At 47.0% G+C, this 23,321-nt stretch overlaps 1 protein-coding gene across 1 annotated transcript in view; it reads right to left on the minus strand.

The window, feature by feature from the left end:
* Positions 1–218: 218 nt before the first annotated feature.
* TMEM110 (transmembrane protein 110) overlaps positions 219–23,321 on the minus strand; it is a 99,481-nt gene continuing 76,378 nt past the window's right edge. The window contains exons 4-11 of the mRNA XM_006876035.1: positions 20,670–20,791; positions 10,617–10,729; positions 9,551–9,628; positions 8,421–8,570; positions 6,709–6,819; positions 5,423–5,428; positions 442–568; positions 219–325 (exon numbers count right to left, since the gene is read on the minus strand). Of these exons, the coding sequence (XP_006876097.1) occupies positions 219–325; positions 442–568; positions 5,423–5,428; positions 6,709–6,819; positions 8,421–8,570; positions 9,551–9,628; positions 10,617–10,729; positions 20,670–20,791 (814 nt within the window). The remainder of the gene's footprint in view (positions 326–441; positions 569–5,422; positions 5,429–6,708; positions 6,820–8,420; positions 8,571–9,550; positions 9,629–10,616; positions 10,730–20,669; positions 20,792–23,321) is intronic.

Here is a 23,321-nt window from a genome sequence, read left to right on the forward strand (position 1 = left end):
GTTTGATCCCGTATGGAAGGTTCAGGAATCCTCTTTAGGGTTGTCCTCAATGTTATGTAGAGTCCCACGGTTGATGGGCCAGGTGGTGGGGGCGGGTGGCAGTCCCAGAGACAGCTGGTGAGAAGGAAGGGCATGTTCTGGCATGAAAAAGGTTCTTGGACCAGGCTTCTGTGTCTAGGGGTTTGGGGAGGCAAGGGGAACGGAATAACATGCACTTCTCAGCCAAACACGCTCTTGGCAGGTCCGGCTTTGGGCTTCTCAAAGACAGTCTCAGTGCCTGTCCGGGTGCGGCTGAACACCGATGGGGCAGTGGAGCCTGCTTGCTCTGTAGGAGGAGACAGAGTCAGGGGCCTGACCTGACTTCCAGGAACTGGAGGCCCCTTCTGTCTAGACAGAACCCTTTCCTCCCTTCCCCACCGCCCCCAGCATGAAGACACTCACCACAATCCCGCATGACCTGGTAAGTCTTAGACTTGATCGCCTGGTTCTTAGTCAGGTTTCCTCGGGCCCCCTTCAGGTCCTCTTCCTTCACAGGGGGGCGCTTCTTCTTGATGGGTGCTTCCGGAGCCTTGGAGAGTCCAGAGCCTCATTTTACACCGATGCCTCAGGGCCTTAATCCTGGAATACCTCTTCCCTGCTCCTGTTGCTCTTTCAGGAAGCTTCTCTCCCCCACTCAACCACGTCTACCAACCCTCTTGCCTGCCTTGTACACTTGCCCTCACCCTAAAGACTGGGAGCCACTGTGGGCAGTGGCCACTGGCCTCACACTGTTCCATCTACCTGGCCATGTTCAAGATTGGACCCAGCGGGGAAAGGGGAAGGAAGGGCTCTGAGGCGGAGTGCCCTGGGGGCTTTCTGGAGCCAGGAATTTATGTTCTAAAAGCTGCTCACAGAGTGGCAGAGGTTCCCTTGGAGGTTTGTGTTCTTTGGGGCTCATCAATCGACGCACCAGCATGTGCCTTGTGTGTTTGGATGGGAATGGGGTAGGGAAACCAAATGCCCAACCACAGTCCATAGTCAGGGCTCACCCTCTCCGTGCAGGCTGCTTGGGACATCCCATTTTGTGTTTACCCTGTGCCCAAACCCCAAGCGCCCAGAAGGTTGACGCCTTATTCCTTCCTAAGCCCTGGGGCAGGTCCAGGGACTCCCTAGTCCCTCAGCTTGGACTACACAGGACACCCCCAGCAGAGGCACACACTTCTAGGAACAGACCAGGTATAGTTTGCACACTTGCAAATAAAGTCCCTATGTGATGGGTGCCCACTCGAGTGCATGTGTGTGCACACCCACATACATGCAGTGCATGGGGCCATCCACACACATGCCAAGACTACACATGTACCCAATACTACACACCATCCAAGTAACTCCCTCATGTACAGACACACATACAAGGACCCATAAGGACAGACACATTTCCACCACTCCTCCTAGCAAATCTCGGACCACCACCAAACACAACAAGGATTCATTCATCAGGGTGAGCAGAGACTGGACAGGTTCTTCTGTTTATACCTGCAGCTTAGCTGCCAGAGATGTGTCCTGTGACCCACCCTCACCCACTGTGGTCCCGACATTTGTGGGACCCTCCTACCTGAGACATGGTGGGCAATGTGCACAGTTGGTCTCCAAAGGCCCCTCTCTGGCAGGCGGCGGCTGGTGGAAGCGATGTAAGCAGAGCCCAGCCCTCTGGGCTTATATAGTCGGCTTGCCTATCCCAGGAAGTCACTCCCCCTCCCCCGGTAGGCCTCTGCTGCCTGCGCCCTATGATTCAGGTCCATCACAGCCACTGCTTCAGAGTTTATTCTTGGAGATGATGGGGGCTTGCTGAGTACTGCCAGCTGGGGGGCTGCGGCTGATGACAGCAGATAGCTGGGGAGACCCCGTGCCCTCAGGAACAGCTGCTTTATTTGTAGGTGGGAGGGGCTGGGACTGGCAGTGCCATATGCTCAGGGCGAGTGTGTTTATGAAGTGAGTTCTGGAATGTGACAGTCTGAACTGTTGTCCGTTGGCACCAGCCCACTTGGGAAACGGAGGGCCCTGAGCCAGGTTGAATGGCTGAGCTTGTTTTTCTGTCTCCTTCAGCTCTTTCCTGCTCTCCCAGGGGAGAGAGACTTCACATCCTGTATGCAACAGGCCAGCAGCTTCCAATGTCGGACGCAGATGCATCTGTTCATGGAGTGCTCAGAGGGCAGGGCTACCACAAGTGCACAAGCAGAGAAACTGAGGCCACGGGATGCCTGGGAATCATTCCCTGTGTCTTCTGTCTGGTTCCCTGTGCAAGCTGAGCAGAGGAACAAAGCAAGGCAGGGGTACAGGGATCCTGCAAGGGCAGGGACGAAACTGCTTTCCTATGGAAGGCACTGATGAGATGAAGGTGGAGTGGCATGGGGCCTGGCGGCCCTGAGGCCACGGGATAGGCCTGGCTGGCAGTTTAAATTTCTGAAAGCCAACACAGGATCTAACAGCCCATTCCAGGTATTGAGCTATAAAGGGATGGACAGACCCAGGCCTCCCCTGAGAGGTCACTAAACGGTCTTAAAATAGAGGCTCCCTATGTTCCCATCACCACAAGGGAAGACTTTCCTCCCTTTCACAAGCCCTTAAGACCAGAGAGGATGTGGGGAGTGGATACAGGCAGATCAGGGCCCTCCTTAATAGTTCAGACATATCCAGGTTCTTTTTCATTTGTGATGAAGATTATTTTTATCCTGGAAGGCTCCAGGCAGACGGAACCTAAATGGGTACTGACATTTGGTTATACAAAATGCTACTCCTCTGCTGTCATACTTCAAACCCCACCCAATGCCCCCTTCTGGGTACAGCCCCCAGAAGCCAATGAGAGGACTGCCAGGCTCAATCTGAGACAGTGCTGATGTGAGGAATGCCCATGGACAGCATGGCACAAACCCTGGGACTCAGACCAGGGGCCAAGAACTGAGGGCAGGCCAGGCTTTGTGGGTAGGGGCAGGGATGACAGAGGGCTCAGGGGTGCTACCATGGGGGTTCCTAATGCCTCAGCACTGTCCCCACAGCTCGTCTGCATTGGAGACATTTGCCCTCCTGCCACCTGACCCCCCGACACAACCATTCTTCAGGTGGTGAAGGAAGAAGAGGACATGGCAAGTTTGTTCCTTTTCCCTCCGCAGAGCTCTTTTCCCTGGAGGAGTCTTCTAACACACTCAGGGACTTTTTATTTTTACCTTTTAGCAGTTTTAACTCCAGAGAACACAAAACCAAAAAAGTGAGGTTTCTTTTTCTTTAAAAAAAATCTGTAATCAGATGTCACACTTTATTGTAAACCATTTTACAATGTGAATACACCATCTTCCCTTCCTTTTCTAATTTGTTTTTGTGAATTTTAACACCACTAATTAAACACCAGCACCGGGATGGCAGCCAGAAGCAGACCATGGTTTTGCTCACATAGGTCTAACTTGTCATCAACATCATGAAAAGAAAATCAAATTAGAACCAACCAACCCGGGAGCTTAAGGTGTTCATTCCAAGACAGTCCCTCACCAAAAAAGGCCCTTGGAGTGGCTGGCGTTTTGCAGAGTTCAACAGTGCACTGTTGTCAGCTGGAAGCAGGGAGGTTTCTTCTAAGAGCCTGCCTGCATCCTCTGTGTTGGCTGCTCTGGCCCGCGGCAGTCCTCTTAGTGCCACTGCTGGCCTGGCTGCGGCAGGCACATATCCACTGCCTAAAGGAGGGCAGAGGTTAGAGCTGAGTCTTTACGTGCTCTCCCTGAAGAGGCATGGCAAGTTGCTATTAACCAAGACTCCCTGTGGCAGAATGTCAGGCAGATGCACAAGTTACAGCTCCAGGCAGGCGGCCACCAGTGTGCCCAGAGGGCTGACTGGCCACAGACTTTCAACACGCACATCTTCAGCCTGAAGGGACCACAAATCCACTATCATCTGGGCTTTCACTGATGTCCCTCCTTGCTTTTGTCAAAATCCCACTGACAGCAACAATGATCTCTTCTATTTGATGGAATGATGCTATGCACTGAATGATTTCCATTAGACAGAAGTTGCTTCTTGCCCTTGGCTGGCAGTTGTCATCATGAGAGGCTTGACCAAGGCCTAAATTTGGATAAATCTGATTGATAGCACACTATATCCAGTTGGTGTCATGCTGTTCCTCAAATGAGGAGACGCCTGCCTCAGGCTATCTGGTCCAGCCATCTGGCCAAATGAAGAGCTGCACCTTGTAAGGCACCTCGGAGCAGGAGTGAGAAAACTGATTCCAGTGAGGGAAGGCAGCTTGAGAGGGAGTCCTGGCCACGGGCCCCGGCAGTCATCTCTCTTGGGGCAGTGCACCACAGAAAAACCCCTAGTCACTTGGCATGTGAGTGGTGTGTGCAGGTGTGTAGAAGAACACTTGGGAGGAAGCCATGCTGTCCAAGCCCACACATCGAAGTCCTACATGATCTGACCACCTGTAAGATGTCTATCCCCTAGTTATGGCTCCATACAGTGCAGACACTAAAGCCCTTACTGAAAATCAGGATACATGAAAAATGCATTACTCTCTTGCTACCTCTTTGTCCCCCAAACCACTGCTTGGTGGAGCTGGAACAAGTCTTGTGTTTCTATCTTTCACAGATTATGACTCCTTCCCCCCAACTCCTCCTTTCTCCAGTTTGGAAATGTTAGGAACTCAGACTGAAAAAGAAGCTCCAATTCTGAGTTCTAGGAAGGTGGAAGAAGAAATAGCTGTGGGCACAGGAGGGAGAAGATGGGAGGGGAGTGATGCCAGGACCGACTGACTGCCTTACCCACACGTCAGCTCTGGTCTTCCCAAATGGAACTCAGCTCTGGCCAATCTTCTTGACTAGAGAACTGGCAGGAAAAGACCCAGTGAGTGACACAGCCATAGGATGGGGGTGGGTGAGTGAGTGATGGATTCCATCTCTCGTGCCACTGACACCTGGTCTCTTCTCTCTGGCCACACAGACGCCCATCCAGGCAGAGCCACCTCTAATTGCATAGTTGTAAGTCACAGCTCCTCTCAGCCTCTAGCTTTTAGATCCTGGGGGATGATGTGCTTTGTCTCTCAAGGCATGCTGTGTGTCCAGGGACCGCTAGAGTAGCAAAGGACAGTCCCAGGGTGCTGGGTTTAACAGGTGGCCACAGTGCCTTATGCATGTAAAGCATGTTTCTATGGATGTCTAAGAAGAAAGTTCTGAGTGCCTTCCCCTGCTCCTGTCACACTCGTTTACAGTGCCTATCAGTTTTGTTCCTAAGTGTCCATAGTGCTGCTTGGCCATGACAAACCTGGCTGTTTCACCTTGCACAAAGCTCCAGAGTGGGAATAGGTACTTTAGTCAGCTGCTGCACATCCGAATGCTGAGCAGCAAATTCCCAAAACAAGGGCCTGTGCCCTCGCTGAGGACTGTGGCTAATCCCAGGAGGGGACACCAGCCTTGAAGTATCCCAGCCCCAGCCTGCTACAGCTTTGGAAGATGTGATGAGCAGGATCACTTGCTCAGACTGGAATTCTCCAGTCTACACAGTGAGTCACTGAAGTGATCGGCCCCACTACAGGGTGAGGAGGGCAGCAGTGGGAGGCAAGGACACTGAGTCTGTGTTTTAAGTGACACTTGGAGGGTCTGAAGAGAGGCAAGGGACACACAGGGGTAGCCTGGAAGTCTCAGTTTCTCTGGATAAAAAGACCTCTTTGGATCTGTTCTGGCTAATTTAACTTACAAAGACTAATACCTCTAACTTTGACAGCAGAAATGTCAAACAGCTTATGGGCCCAGGGAGAGCCCTTCTGGTTTCCCACACACCAGGCACCCAGACCTCTCTCAGAACAGCACACCCTGCTCACACCTGACCCTCAGAGAACCAATGGGCTTACTGGTTTCTGGTCACAGTCCATTACCCTTCCTACTGGGATCATTCACCTCACCTTCCCTAATAATATTCCAAACTTTTAAAAAAACTCCTGACTTTTTTATCTCTCACCAGTTCAGACCTTATGGAAGGCAGACAAACCCATTTCTTTGGGGATTAGAAAGAGCTTTTTAAATACAATAGTATGAAAATATAACTTAAAAATATAAAAGTCAAAGAACATACGGAAGACTTAAAAATCTAGGTTTTGCCCATTAGTCCCATAGGTACTTTGTAGGAAATCAACACATACTCAAAAAACATTAACACTGTGACAGCTCATAAAACCGACTTTAGAAATCAAGAGTTACAAAAGCCATTTTGAATAAGAAAGCATACTGGTTCCAACTTGGTCAATGAGTGACTCATCCCAAAATGTGTCTCATTGGCATCCTCCCTGTAGCCTTGGTGAAGGACACGTCAATCACTGTGTGCTCACTGGCGTGTTCTTCCACAATGACAACCAGTCAGACACAGAACAAGGGCCCTCAGTCCCTCACAACAATGGTTCAGGACAACAACAAACAAAACTCCTCGCTTGCATATTTGGTCAGTGTTTGTAGTGCAACTGAATCAGGGACCTCTGACTGCCCACAGCCCCCTTGGGCACTGGTTGGTCACCCCTCTGTTAAGTCACAGTAGTCTGAGAGCAGGAAGAGTGGGCAGAGACAGTGAGAGGAGTGGAGGTAGAAGAGGAGAGGGCAGAGAGAGAAGGGAGGAGGACGCTGTGGAATGACCATCTATCTGCTGGCCAAGCGGCTGGCTGGGCCTCACCCCTGTCATCCCCAGCAGGGGAATGTGTCATACGGGTAGTCCGAAGCGATGCTTCTTTTTCTTCACAGGCTTTAAGGGTGTCAGTCTGCGGAGGTCCTCATCCATGTCAGACTCCTCCATCTCATCATCAGCCGAGATCAGGATCTGAGGCAGTGGAGAGGCATGGTGCTGAGTCACTGCTGGCAAAGCCTTCCTCAGTTGCCCTCCCTGGGTCCCTAGCACAGTGCTGCCAACCCCTTGAGGAGGTTCCCTTTATAGAACAGACTCTTACTCCCAGTGCATTCTAAGTGGCTGAAAACCAGCACTGAGTCAACAGATGCCCCCCTTCTCTGCTGGTGCTCTTTGTTGTCTGCCCACTGTCTGCTAGAACTGAAGCCCCATCTGAGCATTCTCAATGGGGAGCTGTGGCCTGAGGCCATGAAGGGGAAAGCCCAGTCTGCAGCCAGCATTGTGCTCAGTGCTCCACAATACTAATGTGTGAGGCAGCTGGTCTCACTACCAGCACCACAGAGTGTTGCAGGCTGCCTAGAACCCAGCTCCTTGCCTCTAATCTTCTACTATGACCTCTAGTCTCAATGAAGTACAAACCTTTGAACTTAGGAGACTAGAAATAAGGGAGATGAGGTTCTTTCTATGCGGTCCTGCTATACTTCTATTTTAAAAGTTTCTAGCTGTCTTTGCCATCAGTCCCTTGCTCTTTTTTTTTTTTAATGTTTCATTGTGAATTATGTGATAGTTTCCATGGGAGAACATTAGCTTTATATTCATCCTATCATATATTGTTTCACTGTCATGGTTACAATCCCCTCCATGCATCATCAAACAACCAAAGGGTATACCCCACAAGCCTGCCCCTCAGTTATCAGCACACAGCCCCTCTCCCTCTCTGTGTCTAAAGTCCCCAGCTGCTCCATCTCTCCATGTCATCATCGCTGCCTTCATCTCTGGCATCACTGTTTCTCTGGGTAGGGTCCCACACTCTGCTCTTCTCCTTTGATGGTCCCAGGGACCTCTGCTCCTAGACTGCAAAATCAACCACTCCCCTCCTTTTGCTACAAAACATCTACCTTTACATTTCCAACCCTCACAGTCAGTTCTGATAGCAATTATTCACTATTGTATCACAAGAGTCCACAAGAGTCCTATCCCCATCTTCTTTCATCAATCCCGTCCCTTGCTCTTTTGTGGAGGACAGGGATTCAAAAGTCTTACTACTTAAAGGTAAACTATTAGGATCTCTAAAGAGCTCTGGTAGTGTAGTGGTTACAAATAGGCTGCTAGCCTCAAGGTGAGAAGTTCAAAACTACCAGCTTGTTCCATGGGAGAAAGATGAGGCTTTCTGCTCCTGTAAAGATTTACAGCCTTGGAAACCTATGCAGCGTCTCTGAATCAGAAGTAATTCCATGGCACATAACCACCATGAGGATTCCTGCCATCTGTCCTGGAACAAGGCAGCTGCTATTTTCTCCATTGGCTGAGAAGCTATTATAGGGAAGCAAGCTCTACCAGGTTCTTGATCTTTCAGTCCTTGGGAGGCCTGGGGAACAGTGGGAATAGGTACCCAAAATCCCTGGCTCAGCTGGAAGCTATGACCTGGGTCACTCTTGGGCTCAGTCTCTTCTCCCTTCCCTGGCTAGCATTGTGACCCAGAACTACAGAGAAAAGACGGTATATGCAAACACGGGACCAGAGATTTCGCGGGTCAGCCAGTATGAGAGCTCAGCCCGCGGACAAAGGACCCTTACCTCAGACTCGGACTCCTCATGGGATGCGGCCCTTCGGTAGCGAACCTTGCTCCCATTCCTCGAGTCCTGATTGGCTCCCCTTTCTTCTAGTTTAGCTTTCGTCTTCCCCTTTCTCATGAGGAAATTGTCTACCACCCAAAACATCAATGCCTGTGGGAAGAAGCAGCAAGAGCTATTCTGGTAGAAGCCATGCAGCAGAGCAGAGCAGCCCAGCCCCAGTGTTGTTGCCCATCTTCCCCTCCAGACTGTAAAATCCAGAACATTGGAAAGAAAATCCCCATCAAGTAGCCTTGAAAGTCCTTGAAACTTAGAAAGGCATTCCCTAGCTCCATTTCCTTTGCTGCAGCTTTCTTAGTATAGAACTGGCAAAACAATCCCTGCCCTGTACATGCAAGAAAGGTAGCACAATGGCAAAGTACTTGGCTGCTGTCTGAAGGTTGGCGGTTCAAACTCACCAACTGCCCCACAAGAGAAAAGACCTGGTGGTTTGCTTCTGTAATGATTATAGTCTCGGACACTCTGTGGAGCAGCTCCCCGCTGTTCCACAAGGCTGCTATGAGTTGGACTCAGCATGATGGCACACAATTCACCTGATGGGCTTTGGAGGAGAAATGAGGGGGGCAGCCTACCTTGACCTTTCCCTAGCAGGTGGCAGAGCTGGCCTGGGACCAAGTTCTCTGGACACCTGGTTAGGGTGCCCCCATGGACTCCTTGAGGTAGCTGCCACACTCTGTCATCATCTGTTTGCCTCAGTTCTTTCACCATTTCCTCTCTCTGTTTCCTAATTCTAGTCATTGCCAACTGTTGTTCGGAATTCACAGGGCCTGCTCTAGAAGTTGGCTTAACACCAGGGTAGGATCCCTCAGCAAAGGACTGACTCCTGGCTGGGAGAATAAGATGACACGTCCAGAATCTTTCACCTTATGTCGGGGCCCTAGAGTGGGGTCTTCCTTCCAAGGAAGCAATCCTGTCATTCCAAGCAGGGGGAGAAGGTAGTAGGGGGCACAGAAACAGCTGTTAACGACCTGAGGACTACAAGGTGAGCATTCTCTTGTTAGATTCAGAACTTTGAACAGGAGCCCTGGGAAGAAGGGAGCAAACCGGGGTACAAAATGCAACATGGCACTGACATTGACAAAGAAGGGGACGATCAGCATGACGATGGCCAGTTTCAGGTCTGGGTTTTCAATGGGATTCAGTAGGGACACCTGTAAAGAGAAGCAGACTCAGTGAGCTGGAAGGAGCCCACGGAGAAAATGTATGAGGCACCGTGGTGGAGTGGCCTGGCCCATGAGGCCCCAAGAGGGGAGCTCAGCTTAGATACCCCTTTAGAACGCTGATGGAAACAGGCTATACAGATGTGAGTTAAGGAGGACCCTCTTCCCCTGGAGACCACGCTGACTGATCTGGGCAGTTTTACCCTCACTGTGGACTTACACCTCAGATTCAAGGAGGGTGGAATGCGGCCTACAGTCCACAGGGGTATGTTCATTTAGGCAGTTGGGGCACATGGTCAGTGGGCAATCACCATACACACTATCAGCGAGGCCAGACCACTTCCTACAGAGATCTGTCCTCCATCTCATGAAGGACAACAGCTCATACTGTCTTAAAAAGTAAGGAATACATAAATAAAATCAAAGGGAAGCCAATATTCGAGTTGGTTATTCCCGGAGGTGCTGAAGCTGGTTTCCTGTGGGTATCCCTGGAAATAAGCAGTAAAAGTGGGTAACTGCACAGTACTTGGGGAATCTGTAGTTTCTCAGGGAGCCATCACAGTGGTGGTCATGGACCAAGGACGGTGAACAGTGTTTGTGAATGTAGAAAATACCTCCTGACACAGAAGCAAGGCTTGGAAACAAGTATCAGACAGAAAACCACCCCAAGGCAAGCCTGCATTTTTATCAGCTGACTATATCCCAAGGCTTTTCAAGGCAGCTAAAGGTAGTAATCTCTAGCAGACATTTGTATAAATAAAGTGAATGTGTGCTAAGTAAAAGAATGACAAGCTAATGCTCTTGAAAGTCAGTCAGGAGCTGCCATACCAGACCAAATCCAGGGTACACTCAAGAGGTTTTAAAAATACAAACAGATTTGGTTTTCCAATAGGGTGGCAGTGAGAAAGGATGCTAGGGAAGAAGCACTATCTTGCTTAGCTTCTCTAGATGATGCTTGGGCTGGGTAACAGAGACAAACCTTTTTCCACTGAAGTATTAGGAGGACGATGAAGACAACGGATTTTTCAAAAATCATGATCACGATGTAAAGGGCACACTGCCCAACCCAGGCTCCACACTGCAGAGGGTCTCCTGCAGGAACAGGCAGATGCTTAGTCATACAGGGGTTCAGGGTTTGGCAAGGCCCCCTCCCCCCTCCCACGCACCAAACCCTGGCTCTAAAAGTACTTAAAGAGCTCCCTCAAAGTGTTAAAATTCACTTAATCCTTAACAGACATACGACGGTGTTTTTATATAGCACTAGTCAGAGAATTCCTAATTTGGAGAATACCAAAGTGGCCTTTCTTCATTTTCTCTGAGGAGATTTGAAAATATAATTCTAAAGGACTAAAGTTAGCATGTGCCCATTGCTGGAGCTCAGAAAAGCTGGCTCTTACTGTCCCGCTGGCAGCAGAAACTGTGTTAGGCAATATGCTATTATTATCTGTTGTTGATTTTTCCAGACTCTGGTACTATCTACCCTTGGAGTTTCGAAGGCAGCAACTGATCTCTATGTTCATGCCCCACCTTTCTGCCTCCCACCCCGTCCCCACTTCCCAGCAGAAATCTGACTTTGGAGGAATTCAGATATGAAGTACCTAAAATGAATTACCCAAAAATGCCCTGGCTGGAGAGAACAGAGACAAGACTTCAGGGCAGGCAGCAGAAATGACAAAGGCCTGTCTGTCATTCTACCAGGCATCATGCTTCAGAAAAAGAGGGATCCAACAACTCATGTTAGGGGACACTCAGTCCTTAGAGCACTTCCAAAATGTCCCAAAGGGATTTGATGACGGGGGAGTACCAGGGAATGATCTACATCCTCTGTGATGGGCAGAGCAAGTAGGCCTCTGGGGAGCTATACATGTCTCTCTAAAGTGGGAGACTCTGCACAGTTGGAGTGGAGATGGGGAGGCCACCAGGGGTTGTCATAGAGCTGTGAGAAGAGGGGGTAGGGGTGACATTTCAGGGGAGGCGAAGCCCCACTCTAAGCTGTGATAAACAGAAATCTCCCATTGCTCATTGGCTTCTATCATTTATGTAACAATCCTTTTCCAGACATCCTTGCCGGAGGCCCCTGTCCCTGCCTGAGCCTGCCAGTTGTACACAGTGGATGTGCAAGAGAATGCTTTTATGCAGCTGTAATGGACAAAGCACTAGGCCATTCCCTTTTGTGGAAAACCACCAAGAGAAGTGTGGCAGAAAGCATGTGGAAAGATATCCATTGCCTCGCTGAGGTCTTATTGTCTAATTTTACTTTGGGGGTAACATTTGAGCCAGAACACACACACACACACACACACACACACACACACATTTCAGTACAATTCCTGTTAGCTAGTTTTTACTGGAGTCTTGAAATTCTTCCAGTAAGCCACCTGACCTTATTGAGGGAAGTTCTCAACAACAACAGATCAAAATATTTAAGGAAGACTGGGGACAGTCAGACACGAAGCACTACCAGGAAGTATCTCTGAATCAGAACTGGTGTGTTCTAAAGTCAACAGAACAAGTAGCAATGTGTATTTAATAGCAAAATAAAATAAACTTGCTCAGAGTGTACTTAAGTCCATTCCTTAAGTTTTAAGTAACTGATAATGAGGAAAATGTTTCCCTCCCATCTGTCTCATGTAGCCTCTCAAACTGCTGTAAGTTTCTGCTCTACACGTCTCTTTTTTTTAAATTTAGATGCTATAATAAAAAGTTTAAAAACATGGTGAAAAAGAAAAGCCTTATCAGTAAACCTCAGGCACACCATTTCCTTTTTTGTATACACAACCATGGCTGCAACTAACTTGTTGCCTGACTTCTATTTCATCTCAATGTCCAGACATTCCCTGCAGTCTTAAGACTTAGGACAGGCATGGTGCATTCTCTTCATGCCCTGCTTTTTTACTGTACTGATGGGCAGACTCAGGTATGGGAGTGTCTGGAAGGTAGATGCTACACGTACTACCAACAATAAGTATGGGAGTGTTTGGTTGTTGCTGAATTACTCTCTCAAGGGAAATGGCAGGAAAAGGTACAAAAGAAGAGGGAACAAGGCTACTGGAAGGAGCATTTGGAAAGCAGGAGAACCAAAGCCCACAAACCATTGTGTGGGATATGTTGTGGGTCGTTGACCTACAGGACAGAAAAGAATTGCCTCTTCTAGGGTGTCTAAGGCTATCATGCTTGGTGAAGTAGAAGATCAGCGAAAAAGAGCAAGATCCACAATGAGATGCACTGACAGAATGGCTACAATAGGTTCAAATGTAAGAATGATTGTGAAGATGTCCCAGGACCATGCACTTTCCTTCGGTTGTACATGGGGTTGCGATGATTTGGAATTGACTCAATGGGACCTAACAACAGCAATCTTTACAAAAACGTATCTTCATGTCTTTATCCCATGGAGCCGTTGGGTAGATTTGAACTATCACTCTTCCAGTTAATAGATGAACACTTAACCATTGCTCTACCAGGGTTCCTTGCATGGGACACAGACTTTTGTTTCCAAGGCTTCTGTGTAGGAAAAAGCAGACAGGTCACAAGACTGTAGATATTACATATAGCCTGAATCCTATCTTTCCCTCTAGGGCTGTGTGACTTATCACCCTAAGTCCCATGCTGTTGTTAGCAAGTTCATGATCTTCTCCTCTAGGAAGAGAGGTGGTGGTGGTTGTTGTTAAGTGTGTCATGTCAGTTCTGACTCATAGCAAACCTTGTAAAGGGATTCCAAGAAGCAGCTGGTAAGTTTGAACTGCCGACCTTGCAGTTAGGTATCCAGTGCTAATCCTACAGCACCACACCAGAACTCCAGGAACAAAGGCAGAGACCTAGAAAACAAAATCTCTTTCTTCACTTACCTGAAGAGAGAGCTTTGGGACTATTATAGATCAAATTGTCCTGTAGATCCTAGTCTCCATATTTGTGGTTATATTCCTGTTTGGGAATGGGTTATCTTTATCATATGAATGAGGCAGAGTTAATGTAGTATGTGTCTTGAGTCAATCTCTTTTTTGAGCTATAACAGCGATTTAATAAGCAAGTAAAAAAGCAGAATGGGGAAAGACTGATGCTAAGACACATGGAGATCACCAAGGAACAAGGAACCAGAAGATAAGGAAGGGCCTTTCCCCAGACCTGACAGGAAAGGCCTTCCTCTAGACAGAAAAGGGACTTCCAAGCCTCCAAAACTGGGAGAAAATTCATTTGTTTGTTAAAACCTTCCACTTGTGGCATTCCTGTTATAGCCACACTAGGTAACTAAGACAGAATTGAGTACCAGAAAAGTGAGGTGGTGCTCAAACAGATAAAAGGGAGCTTCAAAAAGTTCATGCAATGGAAAAAGAGGGACTGGGTATTGGTGGTCAGGAGCCAGGCTTGTAGAATGTGCCCTTTGGTTATTTAAATTATTATATATTTCTGAGTGGTTTTGTGCACATCCTCTCCACCTCCCCCCAAAAAAACAAGAGGGAATGAAAGCAAATACTGGTGCACAGAGATTATAATCATTGCAATGAAATGTTGGTGTAAAGCCGATGTTCTCCCATGTAAACTATCACTCAGCTCATAAGAAAAACTTTTAAAAAGTTCATGCAAAAATGGAATCAAATTTTTCCATGAACTTTTTGATTATTCCTAGGAGTCCTGGTGTGGTGCTGTGGGTTAATGCACTGGACGGCAAGGTCAGTTTGAACTACTAAGTTGGTGGTTCAAGCTCACCAGCCACTCCTTAGAAATCCTATACAAAGTCTTTATGAGTCAGAACCGACTGCACAGCACTTAACAACGACAATAGTACCTAAAAGGAGTCCTGGTGTTGCACTATGGACTAAAGCACTGGACCACAGGTCAGTTTGAACCATAAGGTTACAGAGTTCAAAATCACTAGCTGCTTCTTGGAAACCCTATACAGGGTCACTATGAGTTGGAACTGACTCAATAACACTTAAAAACAAAACAAAGTACCCAAAAGGAGGGTGGTGGATTTAAACTGGACTGTAAACCACAAGGTCCACAGTTTAAGCCCTCCAGCTGCTCTGTAGCAGTAAGCTGAGGCTTTCTGCTCCCATGAAGATGTAAAGCCTCAGAAACCCTATACAGTCACTATGAGTCTGAACTGACATGACAGCACTTAACAAGTATCTAAAATGTGGAAGTAATTTTGGAATTGGGTAATGGGGTAGAGGCTGGAAGATTGTAAGGTGGCTACTAGTAAAAGCCTAGATTGCCTTGAAGAGATTGTTGGTAAAATTATGGACGTCAGAGGTAATTCTGGTGAGGGCTCAAAAGAAAGTTTCTATTGTTTTAGAGAATGTATGTGGTACTAGCAGCAGACTGGTGCTAGAAATGTGGACGTTAAATGTGTTTATGGTGAGGTTTTAAAAACAAATGATGAACGTGTAGTTGGACAATGGAAGAAGAATAAAGCATTTTATGCAGTGGCAAAAAACTTGCCTGAATTATGTCCAAATGTTTGGTGCTACCTGTTTTCTCCTTGCTAATATAGTAAAACTTGAGAAGAAAGAGATGGACTTAAAAGTGAACTGTGCAAAATGAAAAAAAAAAAAAGATCTAGACAATTCTGTTGTACAAACATTTCTTAGAATGTTCACCAAAGACATGGTCATAGAATCTTTTGTTAAAGAAATTCAATCTGTGACTGGATGGATCAAGCTATCACAGCAGAAAATCCATCATTTTAGATTGAAAGGGTTAGAGCCAGAATGAAAGAACACTGTTTGCCTCTTGGAATTCTATCGGCAAGAAACAGGCAGTAGAACTATTGAAAGAGCATAGTAAAGAAGACATTCTTGATTTCAAAGGGTGGGGCCACAGTGTCCTGGATCTCAATGGGTGGGGCCATAGCCTCCTAAATTTCAAAGAGACAAATTTTCACCAACTCAGTTCCAGAGTGTGAAGCTACCATTAAGGTGTACCATTAGGGCCATGACCAACGGGAAAAAACAGTGCCTGTTAACGAGTTATGGGAGTGGGGCTGCCACTCAGATGGAGGAAAATGAAGCCGTCCAAAGTCGAGGGGCTTCTACCCACAATCCAGAGGGCATAGCCAACACCAGAGTCCAGATGGTCTCATCAGGATTACTTTTCAGCCTTGAAAGCTAATGTAACTTGTTTTGCTGGGTTTTGTATTTGCTGCTATAATCCTTTCTTTCCCTCCAACTTCCACCATTTATAATGGAAATGCCTATACCACCACTATACTTTGGAAACAAAAAAATTGTATTCTAGATTCCACAGGTTCACTGATGAAGAGGAATCTTGTCCCAGATGGGATATGCCTAAAGTCTCCACTTTAGTTCATTTAGATGATTCAGAAGATTAGATTTTGGATTTGGAGTTGATTTAAGATGTTTGGGATGATGTAATAGATGTTTAACATGTGGCAATGACATGACTTTGGGGACCCAAAGGGAGGAAAGTTATAGATGGAATTTTCTCCCCAAAATATGTGTTGTAAATCCTAGCCTCTATGCCCATGGTTACAATCCCATGTAGGAATGGGTTGTCTCTGCTGTGTGAATGAGGCAGGATTAGTGTAGGGTGTGTCTTGAGTCAATCTCTTTTAAGATTTAAGCAAGATAAAATAAGCAAGCCAGAGAAGCAGAGATAGGGGAAGATTGATACCAAGCCACACCGAGATCTCCAAAGAATCAGAAAACAGAAACTGAAGAGGCAAGGATCTTCCACAAGAGTTGACAGAGAAAGCCTCCCCCTACAGTAAGGATGGGAAACTACTTTTCTTCTAAAAGGATGTTATAACATTATTCATGGGCCATAAAAAATTATCACCTTAAAAATTAGCCTGCTCTACTGGGTAAAACATGTAATTAACTCACCCCTAATGTGGAGTCCTGATGTGGTGCTGTGGGCTAATGCATCAGACTGCAAAGTTGTTTGTATTACAAGGCTGGTGGTTCAAGCCACCAGCTGCTCCTTGGAAACGCTATACAGGGTCACTATGGGTGGGAATCGACTTGACGGCACTTAACAACAAATGTGGAACTGCGGTTGCCTTGGCAGGTCCAGACCAAATGGCTCTGAGAGCCTTATATGGCCTGCAGGCTGGCCCACCCCTGCCCTAAAAGTTCTGAAATTAGACTTCTAGCCTCCTTAACTGTGAGAGAATAAATTTGGTTATTTCTGGTTTAGCAGTACTAGATATCTAAGACATCAAATACTTCCCCAATTGGATGAGCTGGTTAACAGGTGTGGCAGGCAGAACAAAGGTTCCTCCAGAGATGTTCACACTCTAATTTCCAGAACTAGTGAATATGTTAGTTACATGCAAGGTTTCAAATCAGTTCATTCTAGTTCAACCTTGTGCTGAGAATTTGCCTTTCCACCTTAGATACACTAAATCAGAATCTACAGTTTATCAAGATCTCCGAGTAACCTGGGGATATTGTTAAACTATAGATTCTGATTTAGTAGTACAAAGCCCTGGTTAAAAGTGGAAGAGGGAGGTGGAAGGCTGAAGTGATTCAAACTCCACTGATGTTTCTGGCTTTGAAAGGGGAGAAAAAGAGTCAGGTACCATGGAAGGCATGTGACTTCTACTAGCTAGAAAGGGCAAAGAAATTACTCTTCCCTGAGCCTCCAGAAATGAATCAGCCTGCTAACAGCTGGATTTTAGCTCAGTGAGACCCATGTTAGAATTCTGAGCTACAGAACTGTAAGATAGTTTGTGTTGCTTTCAGCCAATGACCTAGTGTTAATTTGTTAAAGACGCACAGGACAACTAATACAGCAGATGACCAGGGGCATAGGTCTTCCTTTGCCTGGGGAAGACTAAGTGGTCTCAGGAAGGGCAGCTTTACCTGAAGACACCAGGCTTTAAGACACAGACACCCAAAGGCAGTGGTAGGATGACTTGAGGACCAAGGTTGAGGCAGGCCAAGTGGGTGAGTATGGTAGCATGGAGACAGAAGGCTCGATCATTACATTGTTTTTTTTCAACTAACCTTGGAGCAACAGGTAGTGCCATAATGTCTGCTGTGTCAGCACTACTCCTGATCTCCATTCCCAGACACTGAGCAGCAGTAACTGGATATGCCTTAGCACTGTTCAGCTATAGTTCAGTAGAGAGTTCTGTCTTCTAGAAGCTTCTTTTTTGAAAAAATATTTTTGGTGAAAATCTACATAGCAAAGCTCAGTGCCATTCCAGTTCCTAGATGTAATGATCAGTGACACTGATTACATTCTTCCTATGTGTCATTGGTCTTGTTATTTCTGTTCTCATTGTTTTACTCCCATTGATTTAAACTCCTTGCCCTCTACCACCTCTTTTCATCTGTGTTTTAAAATAGCTGCTGACAGTTTGGCATCATATAGGTCATTTTCTTTTTTTAAAAAGGGCACAATACTCAAGGGTGACAATCTTTATTTCTTGAGCTAGCCTGTTATTTAGCTGAAAGGTGATTTTAGGGGATAGTTTTTATTAAAAATTTAAAGATTAACTAGGCCATAGTCTTAGGGCTTCTTCTACCTCAGTAAGTCTAGTAAGTCTGGACTCTTTAAGAAGCTGAAGTTCTATTTCACATTTTTCTTTCTATCAGGATTCATATGTTGTGCCATGATCAGAACATTCAGTAGTGGTAGCTGGGTACCATCTAGTTTTAGAAGTTTTGTAATGTTGAGCACTATTCTTTGAGTGGTGAGAGGAATTAGGTACACACCAACGTAGTAGGTGTGGGAGCCCCACCATACAGAAGCTGGGTGACCTTCCTGTGCCATTTAATATCTCTGGGTACCTATTCTATAAATGAGGACATTTATAGACTGTTCATTGCAGCCCTCCAAGTTAGGAATCAATGAATTATTGCTTCTCACATGCCTTCCCTGAGGCTTCAGGAGTGTCAGGCACTATCTTAAGTCAGTGACTCATCAGGCATCAGGTAACCAGGCTAAGAAAAGCCCATCCCTGAGCTCATCTCCTCTCACTGGAGACAAATAAGTACTGTACTTAGGATTTCCAGAAATACCCAGACCACTCACAGTTGGTTCTACAAATGGCTCCTCCTGTAAAGTGTAAGTCCCTTATGAGTCTAAAGTATCTAGGAGTGGGTGGTCCTTGGAAGGCATGACCAGGAGAGGAGAGCGGACATCAGGATTCCACCTGCACCCTGCTGTCCCTTGTTCCATGTGCCCCTTTCATGACAAATGCTCCATTAACATGGTTCCAATCGAGAGGAGCAGCTCCTGTGTCACATCAATGGACAGACACCGGGGCCTGCTGTGAAGGTCTGATGGCAGGGAAAGAGCTGACATTACCCCTTAGCCTTGGGTCCTGAGTCACATGGGTACTTGGATACAGCAATGCTCCAAGAAGGCACCTCTTACCAGCTGGCTCATCTAAGCCACATCCACCATCTCTCTGAGTACAAAGTACGAGGGTGAGTCAAAAGTTATCTGTATTCTGGTTACATTAAAACACCCATCCTCATCCACGGCTGATGACAACATTGAGTGTGCATGTGAAATGGTTCTGTCAAATACACGAGTGACAGCAGATTATGTGGCAAATCATTTGCAAATCAGCCATGGCTCTGCCTATGAAATAATCCATAGCAGACTTGGGTTTCGAGAAGTTTGTGCGAGACGGGTACTGAAACAACTCATGGAAGAGCATAAACAGAAGTATTTGGACATCTGCAAACAAATTTAAACTGATATTTGAAGGTAGGTAAAAATATCTTTAAAACAATCCCTACTGGTGATGAGACATGATTCATCACTATGAGCACAAGAGTAAATGGCAGAATATGGAATGGAAACATCCTCAATTGCCGACAAAATAAGTTCAAAGTCAACCATCAGCTGGAAAATTCATGCTTACAGTTTTCTGGGATCCTCAAGGGCTAATACTGAAACACTATAGGGAAAAAGGTTAAACAATTAACAGTGCTCATTGCAGTGAAGTGCTCACTAAAGAGCTGAAGACTCAACTTCAGATTAAACACAGAAGACAGCTATCCAAGGGTGTTGTGATCTTGTATGACAATGCATGCCTGCACACCTCTGCCCACACTGCTGACACGCCACAAAACTTCATTTTGAGGTGTTAAAGCATTCTTCCTATATTCCTATTCTTGCTCCATTAGACTTTCACCTGTTTGGTCCCCTGAAAGTAGCCCTTCGAGGATGAAGATTCACCTCTGATGAAGAAGTGAAGACAGGGAGTGGTGCATTTGTGGCTCAAAGTTCAGCCTAAAACATTTTTGAATAAGGAAATATGAAAGCTTATTGACATATGGACAAGGTGGATTGAAATACAGAGAAATTATGTTGAAAAATATTTGTCTTTTCTTTAAAAGTTGATTAAATTATACAGCCAGAGTGCATATAATCTTTGACTCAGTTTCGTAAAAGTGTCTGACTGCATCCCCACTCAGAGCCAGTCACACAGAGGCTTCCTGTTCAGGCTCGTTCACCACGGGAGGTACCACCTGCTTCAGGCCTGGTGCCTGGTACATACATTCATTGAATAAGGGCTAGCCTGCAGTGTGGAGGCAGAGCAGGGTGACCTGGCCCAGGAGGGAATGCGCCTTTCACTGCTGACCCTCTGCTGACAGAGTGGTCCAGTGACAAGACAGATCCAGGCATCAGCAGAAAGACAGCAGAGTTTGTCACCTCCCTAAAGGGTCCCTCCCCACCCAAGAGCTGCCTGATCTCTGAATAAGTGTGGCAGGTTGCGAGACCTTTGTGGGAAGCTGGCAGAGTGGGGAGCCATGCACCCCTGCAGGTGGGATTACCACTGCCTTCTGGTGCCAGAGGCTCACATTTAGTACTTCCCTGCATGGATGGTGAGTCCTGGCTCCTGTCACCTAAGTGATGGCCGTGGCAGGAAGGCCGGTGCTCACAGGCCCTGGCACTGTGACACTGCTGAGAAGATGGAGATCAGGTCCAGGGAGTACACAGCCACCAGCTCTGAACCTTCCCTGGAGTGCCATCACTGGACAAAGACAAAGGTCCCCCTCCCCTAGAGGCGGTCCCCACCATCCACGGTCCATGGTACGGTCATTACCATATTCACCAAAACGCAAGGATTCCCACTGCTGCCACTCCACCAAGACACTGACGGCCCGCACGCCCACGTAGATGAGCAGCATGCCCACAGTGGCATCCAGGAGAAAGTTGATGAGGTACCTGAGAAGAGATGGCACGGTGACATGGTCAAGAAGGCCTCCAGGGGAAAGAGTGAAGATTACTGTAGGTACGGGCTGAGGAGAAGCTGACTGGCACAGCAGTTTATGTGGTTGTTCTAGGGGCTGGTAGCTCTGATGCACCTCTGTGAGAGGCTTCCCACAATGATGCTCATCAAGGGTTTACCAACTCTGAGGAAGTGTGGAGGAAGGACAAAACTTAAGGAACCTCTACTGTTCTGGCCAAGTGAAGATTTGACAGAAGACACAGTACCTGGAACAGTGGAGGAAATCAATAGGAAACAGAGCACCACTGCTTTGAGAAAAAAAAAAAAATCGATCAATTCTGTGCACTCCCTGACAGCGGGGCTCCACTAAAGCACTGTTCAGGAAAGCGCTGCCCAAAACAGTCTCGGCTTCCTCACACTAAAGAAGACAGAGGCACAGAGCCTCATGTGCCCTGGAACTTCAGAGTGCCGCAGCTCAAGTGCACATAAATGCTTTTACAGTTTAAAGACAGGAAAACTGGAAGAAAAGAAGAGAAGGGTCAGGACAAAATGCACACAAAGTGTTTTTATAAGGTCTGTTTCCATTTGTCTGACAGAAAACCTGAATTTCCTTTACCTACTCTCCCTCGAGGGCCCTGCACCCAGAAACCTGCCAGACAGCAGAAGTTGTTGTACAGCCATCTGTGAGTATAAGGGTGAGGGAGTGTTCTTCAGTGCCCTCAGCACAGCATCCTAACACCATGACTGGTCCTGCTCCTGAGGGATGGCTCTGGATGCCCATGTGTGAGGACACCAGATCTAGCTGAGCACCACAGACCACAGGCCCTCTGTGACACCTGGCTCATTTTCTGTAGACTCTCAGCCTTCCCCCTGCCCCTGGGGACATGCACAGTACTCTGGTCCAGTTCTGCTCAGTGACCTGACAGCGAGGCAGGTGTCTGGCAGAAACAAGCACCAGTAGTGAGGGGGAAACGTATGTGTATGTGGGGTGGTGGTGGTTATGTGCCATGGAGTCGGTTCCAACTTATAGCAACACTGCATAGGTTTCTGAGACTGTAAATACATACATATTTTTTAATGTTTTATTGTGAATTATGTGATAGTTTACATGGGAGAACATTAATTTTACATTCATCCTATTATATACCATTTCATTGCCATGGTTACAATCCCCTCCATGCATCATCAACCAACCAAAGGGTATATCCTACAAGCCTGCCCCCCGCCCCCTGCCCTTCCCCCATCTCCCGGTTGTCTCCATCTCTAGGTGTAAAGTCTCCAGCTGCTCCATCTCTCCACGTCATCGTCTCTGCCTCCATCTCTGGCATCACTGCTTCTCTGGGTAGGGTCCCGCTCTACGCTCTTCTCCCTTCATGGTCCCAGGGACCTCCGCTCCTAGACTGCAAAGTTAATCACTCCCCTCCTTGCTACAAAATGTCTACCTTTACATTTCCAACCCTCACAATCAGTCCTGATAACAATTATTCACTGTTGTATCACAAGAGACCTATCCCCATTTCCTTTCATCAGTCCTACCTAGACAGATTGGATACTACTCAGTGGAGATTCTACCTTCCTCCACGCCCTCTGGATCTAGGCTCCCTCTTGAAAGCTTGTAAGCCAGTCACTTCTTGCTTTTGTAGCCCCCCCCATTTTGGGTAGCCAATGTGCAAGTTGCCCATCCCTGTCTACTCTGTGTATGGAGGGGGTGGGAATGATCTTCGCTGTAAAGATCTGTTCCCTCTTTTGAGCTACTGCATCCATAGGTGTAGGTCAAGTTCATCAAATTGTATCAGATTACTCTTTTTTTCCTTTTCTTTCTTCTAGTTGAGCTCTAATCATCCATCCAGTCATTGAAGCCAGGTCAAGTAGTTATTATCTGCAAGTGTGGGGGTTCTTGAGCATATGCCCTCTCTTCTTATCAGCTGGACACTTCATTTTCCACTCTAGTCCTCTGTGGCTATGTCATTGACTCTGGGCCCAAGAGTCCCCAGGTCTTGCCACCCTGCTGGCCAACCAGGTCTCCACCCAGGTTCACAGGAGTCTATTGAACATTATAGGGCTTAGCTCGCAGCTTCATTGCTGTTTTTCCCTCACTTCTCCTTATCGGTGATGAACATGGTCACCACCGAGGCTGTAAATCTTTATGGGAGCAAAGCCTCATCTTTCTCTCAAGGAATGGCTGGTAGTTTCAAACTGCTGACCTTGAGGTTAGCAGTCTGACTCATAACCACTATGCAACAGTTTGGGCCTTGTCCTTCCCTCTTCAAACCACAAGGGGTCATTCTCAGACCAGAGATGGAAGAAAGAGCACTCATCTCCAAAGCAGTTTCCCCTCCAGCTTACAGCAGATCTCTGGCCCTGGGCTATGCTGCTTCCAAGCACTTAAATGTAATTGGTTTGCAGAGACTCTCACATCTGAGACCTATCCTGAAAATAACAAGGACACCTTACGGGCTAGTTTATTCACTCACATACCAGTTATTTATGGAGGCTGCTCTGTGCCAGACCCTGGGAATTCAAAAA

The sequence above is a fragment of the Chrysochloris asiatica genome, unplaced genomic scaffold, assembly GCF_000296735.1.
Source record: "Chrysochloris asiatica unplaced genomic scaffold, ChrAsi1.0 scaffold00350, whole genome shotgun sequence".
Lineage (NCBI taxonomy): Eukaryota > Metazoa > Chordata > Mammalia > Afrosoricida > Chrysochloridae > Chrysochloris > Chrysochloris asiatica.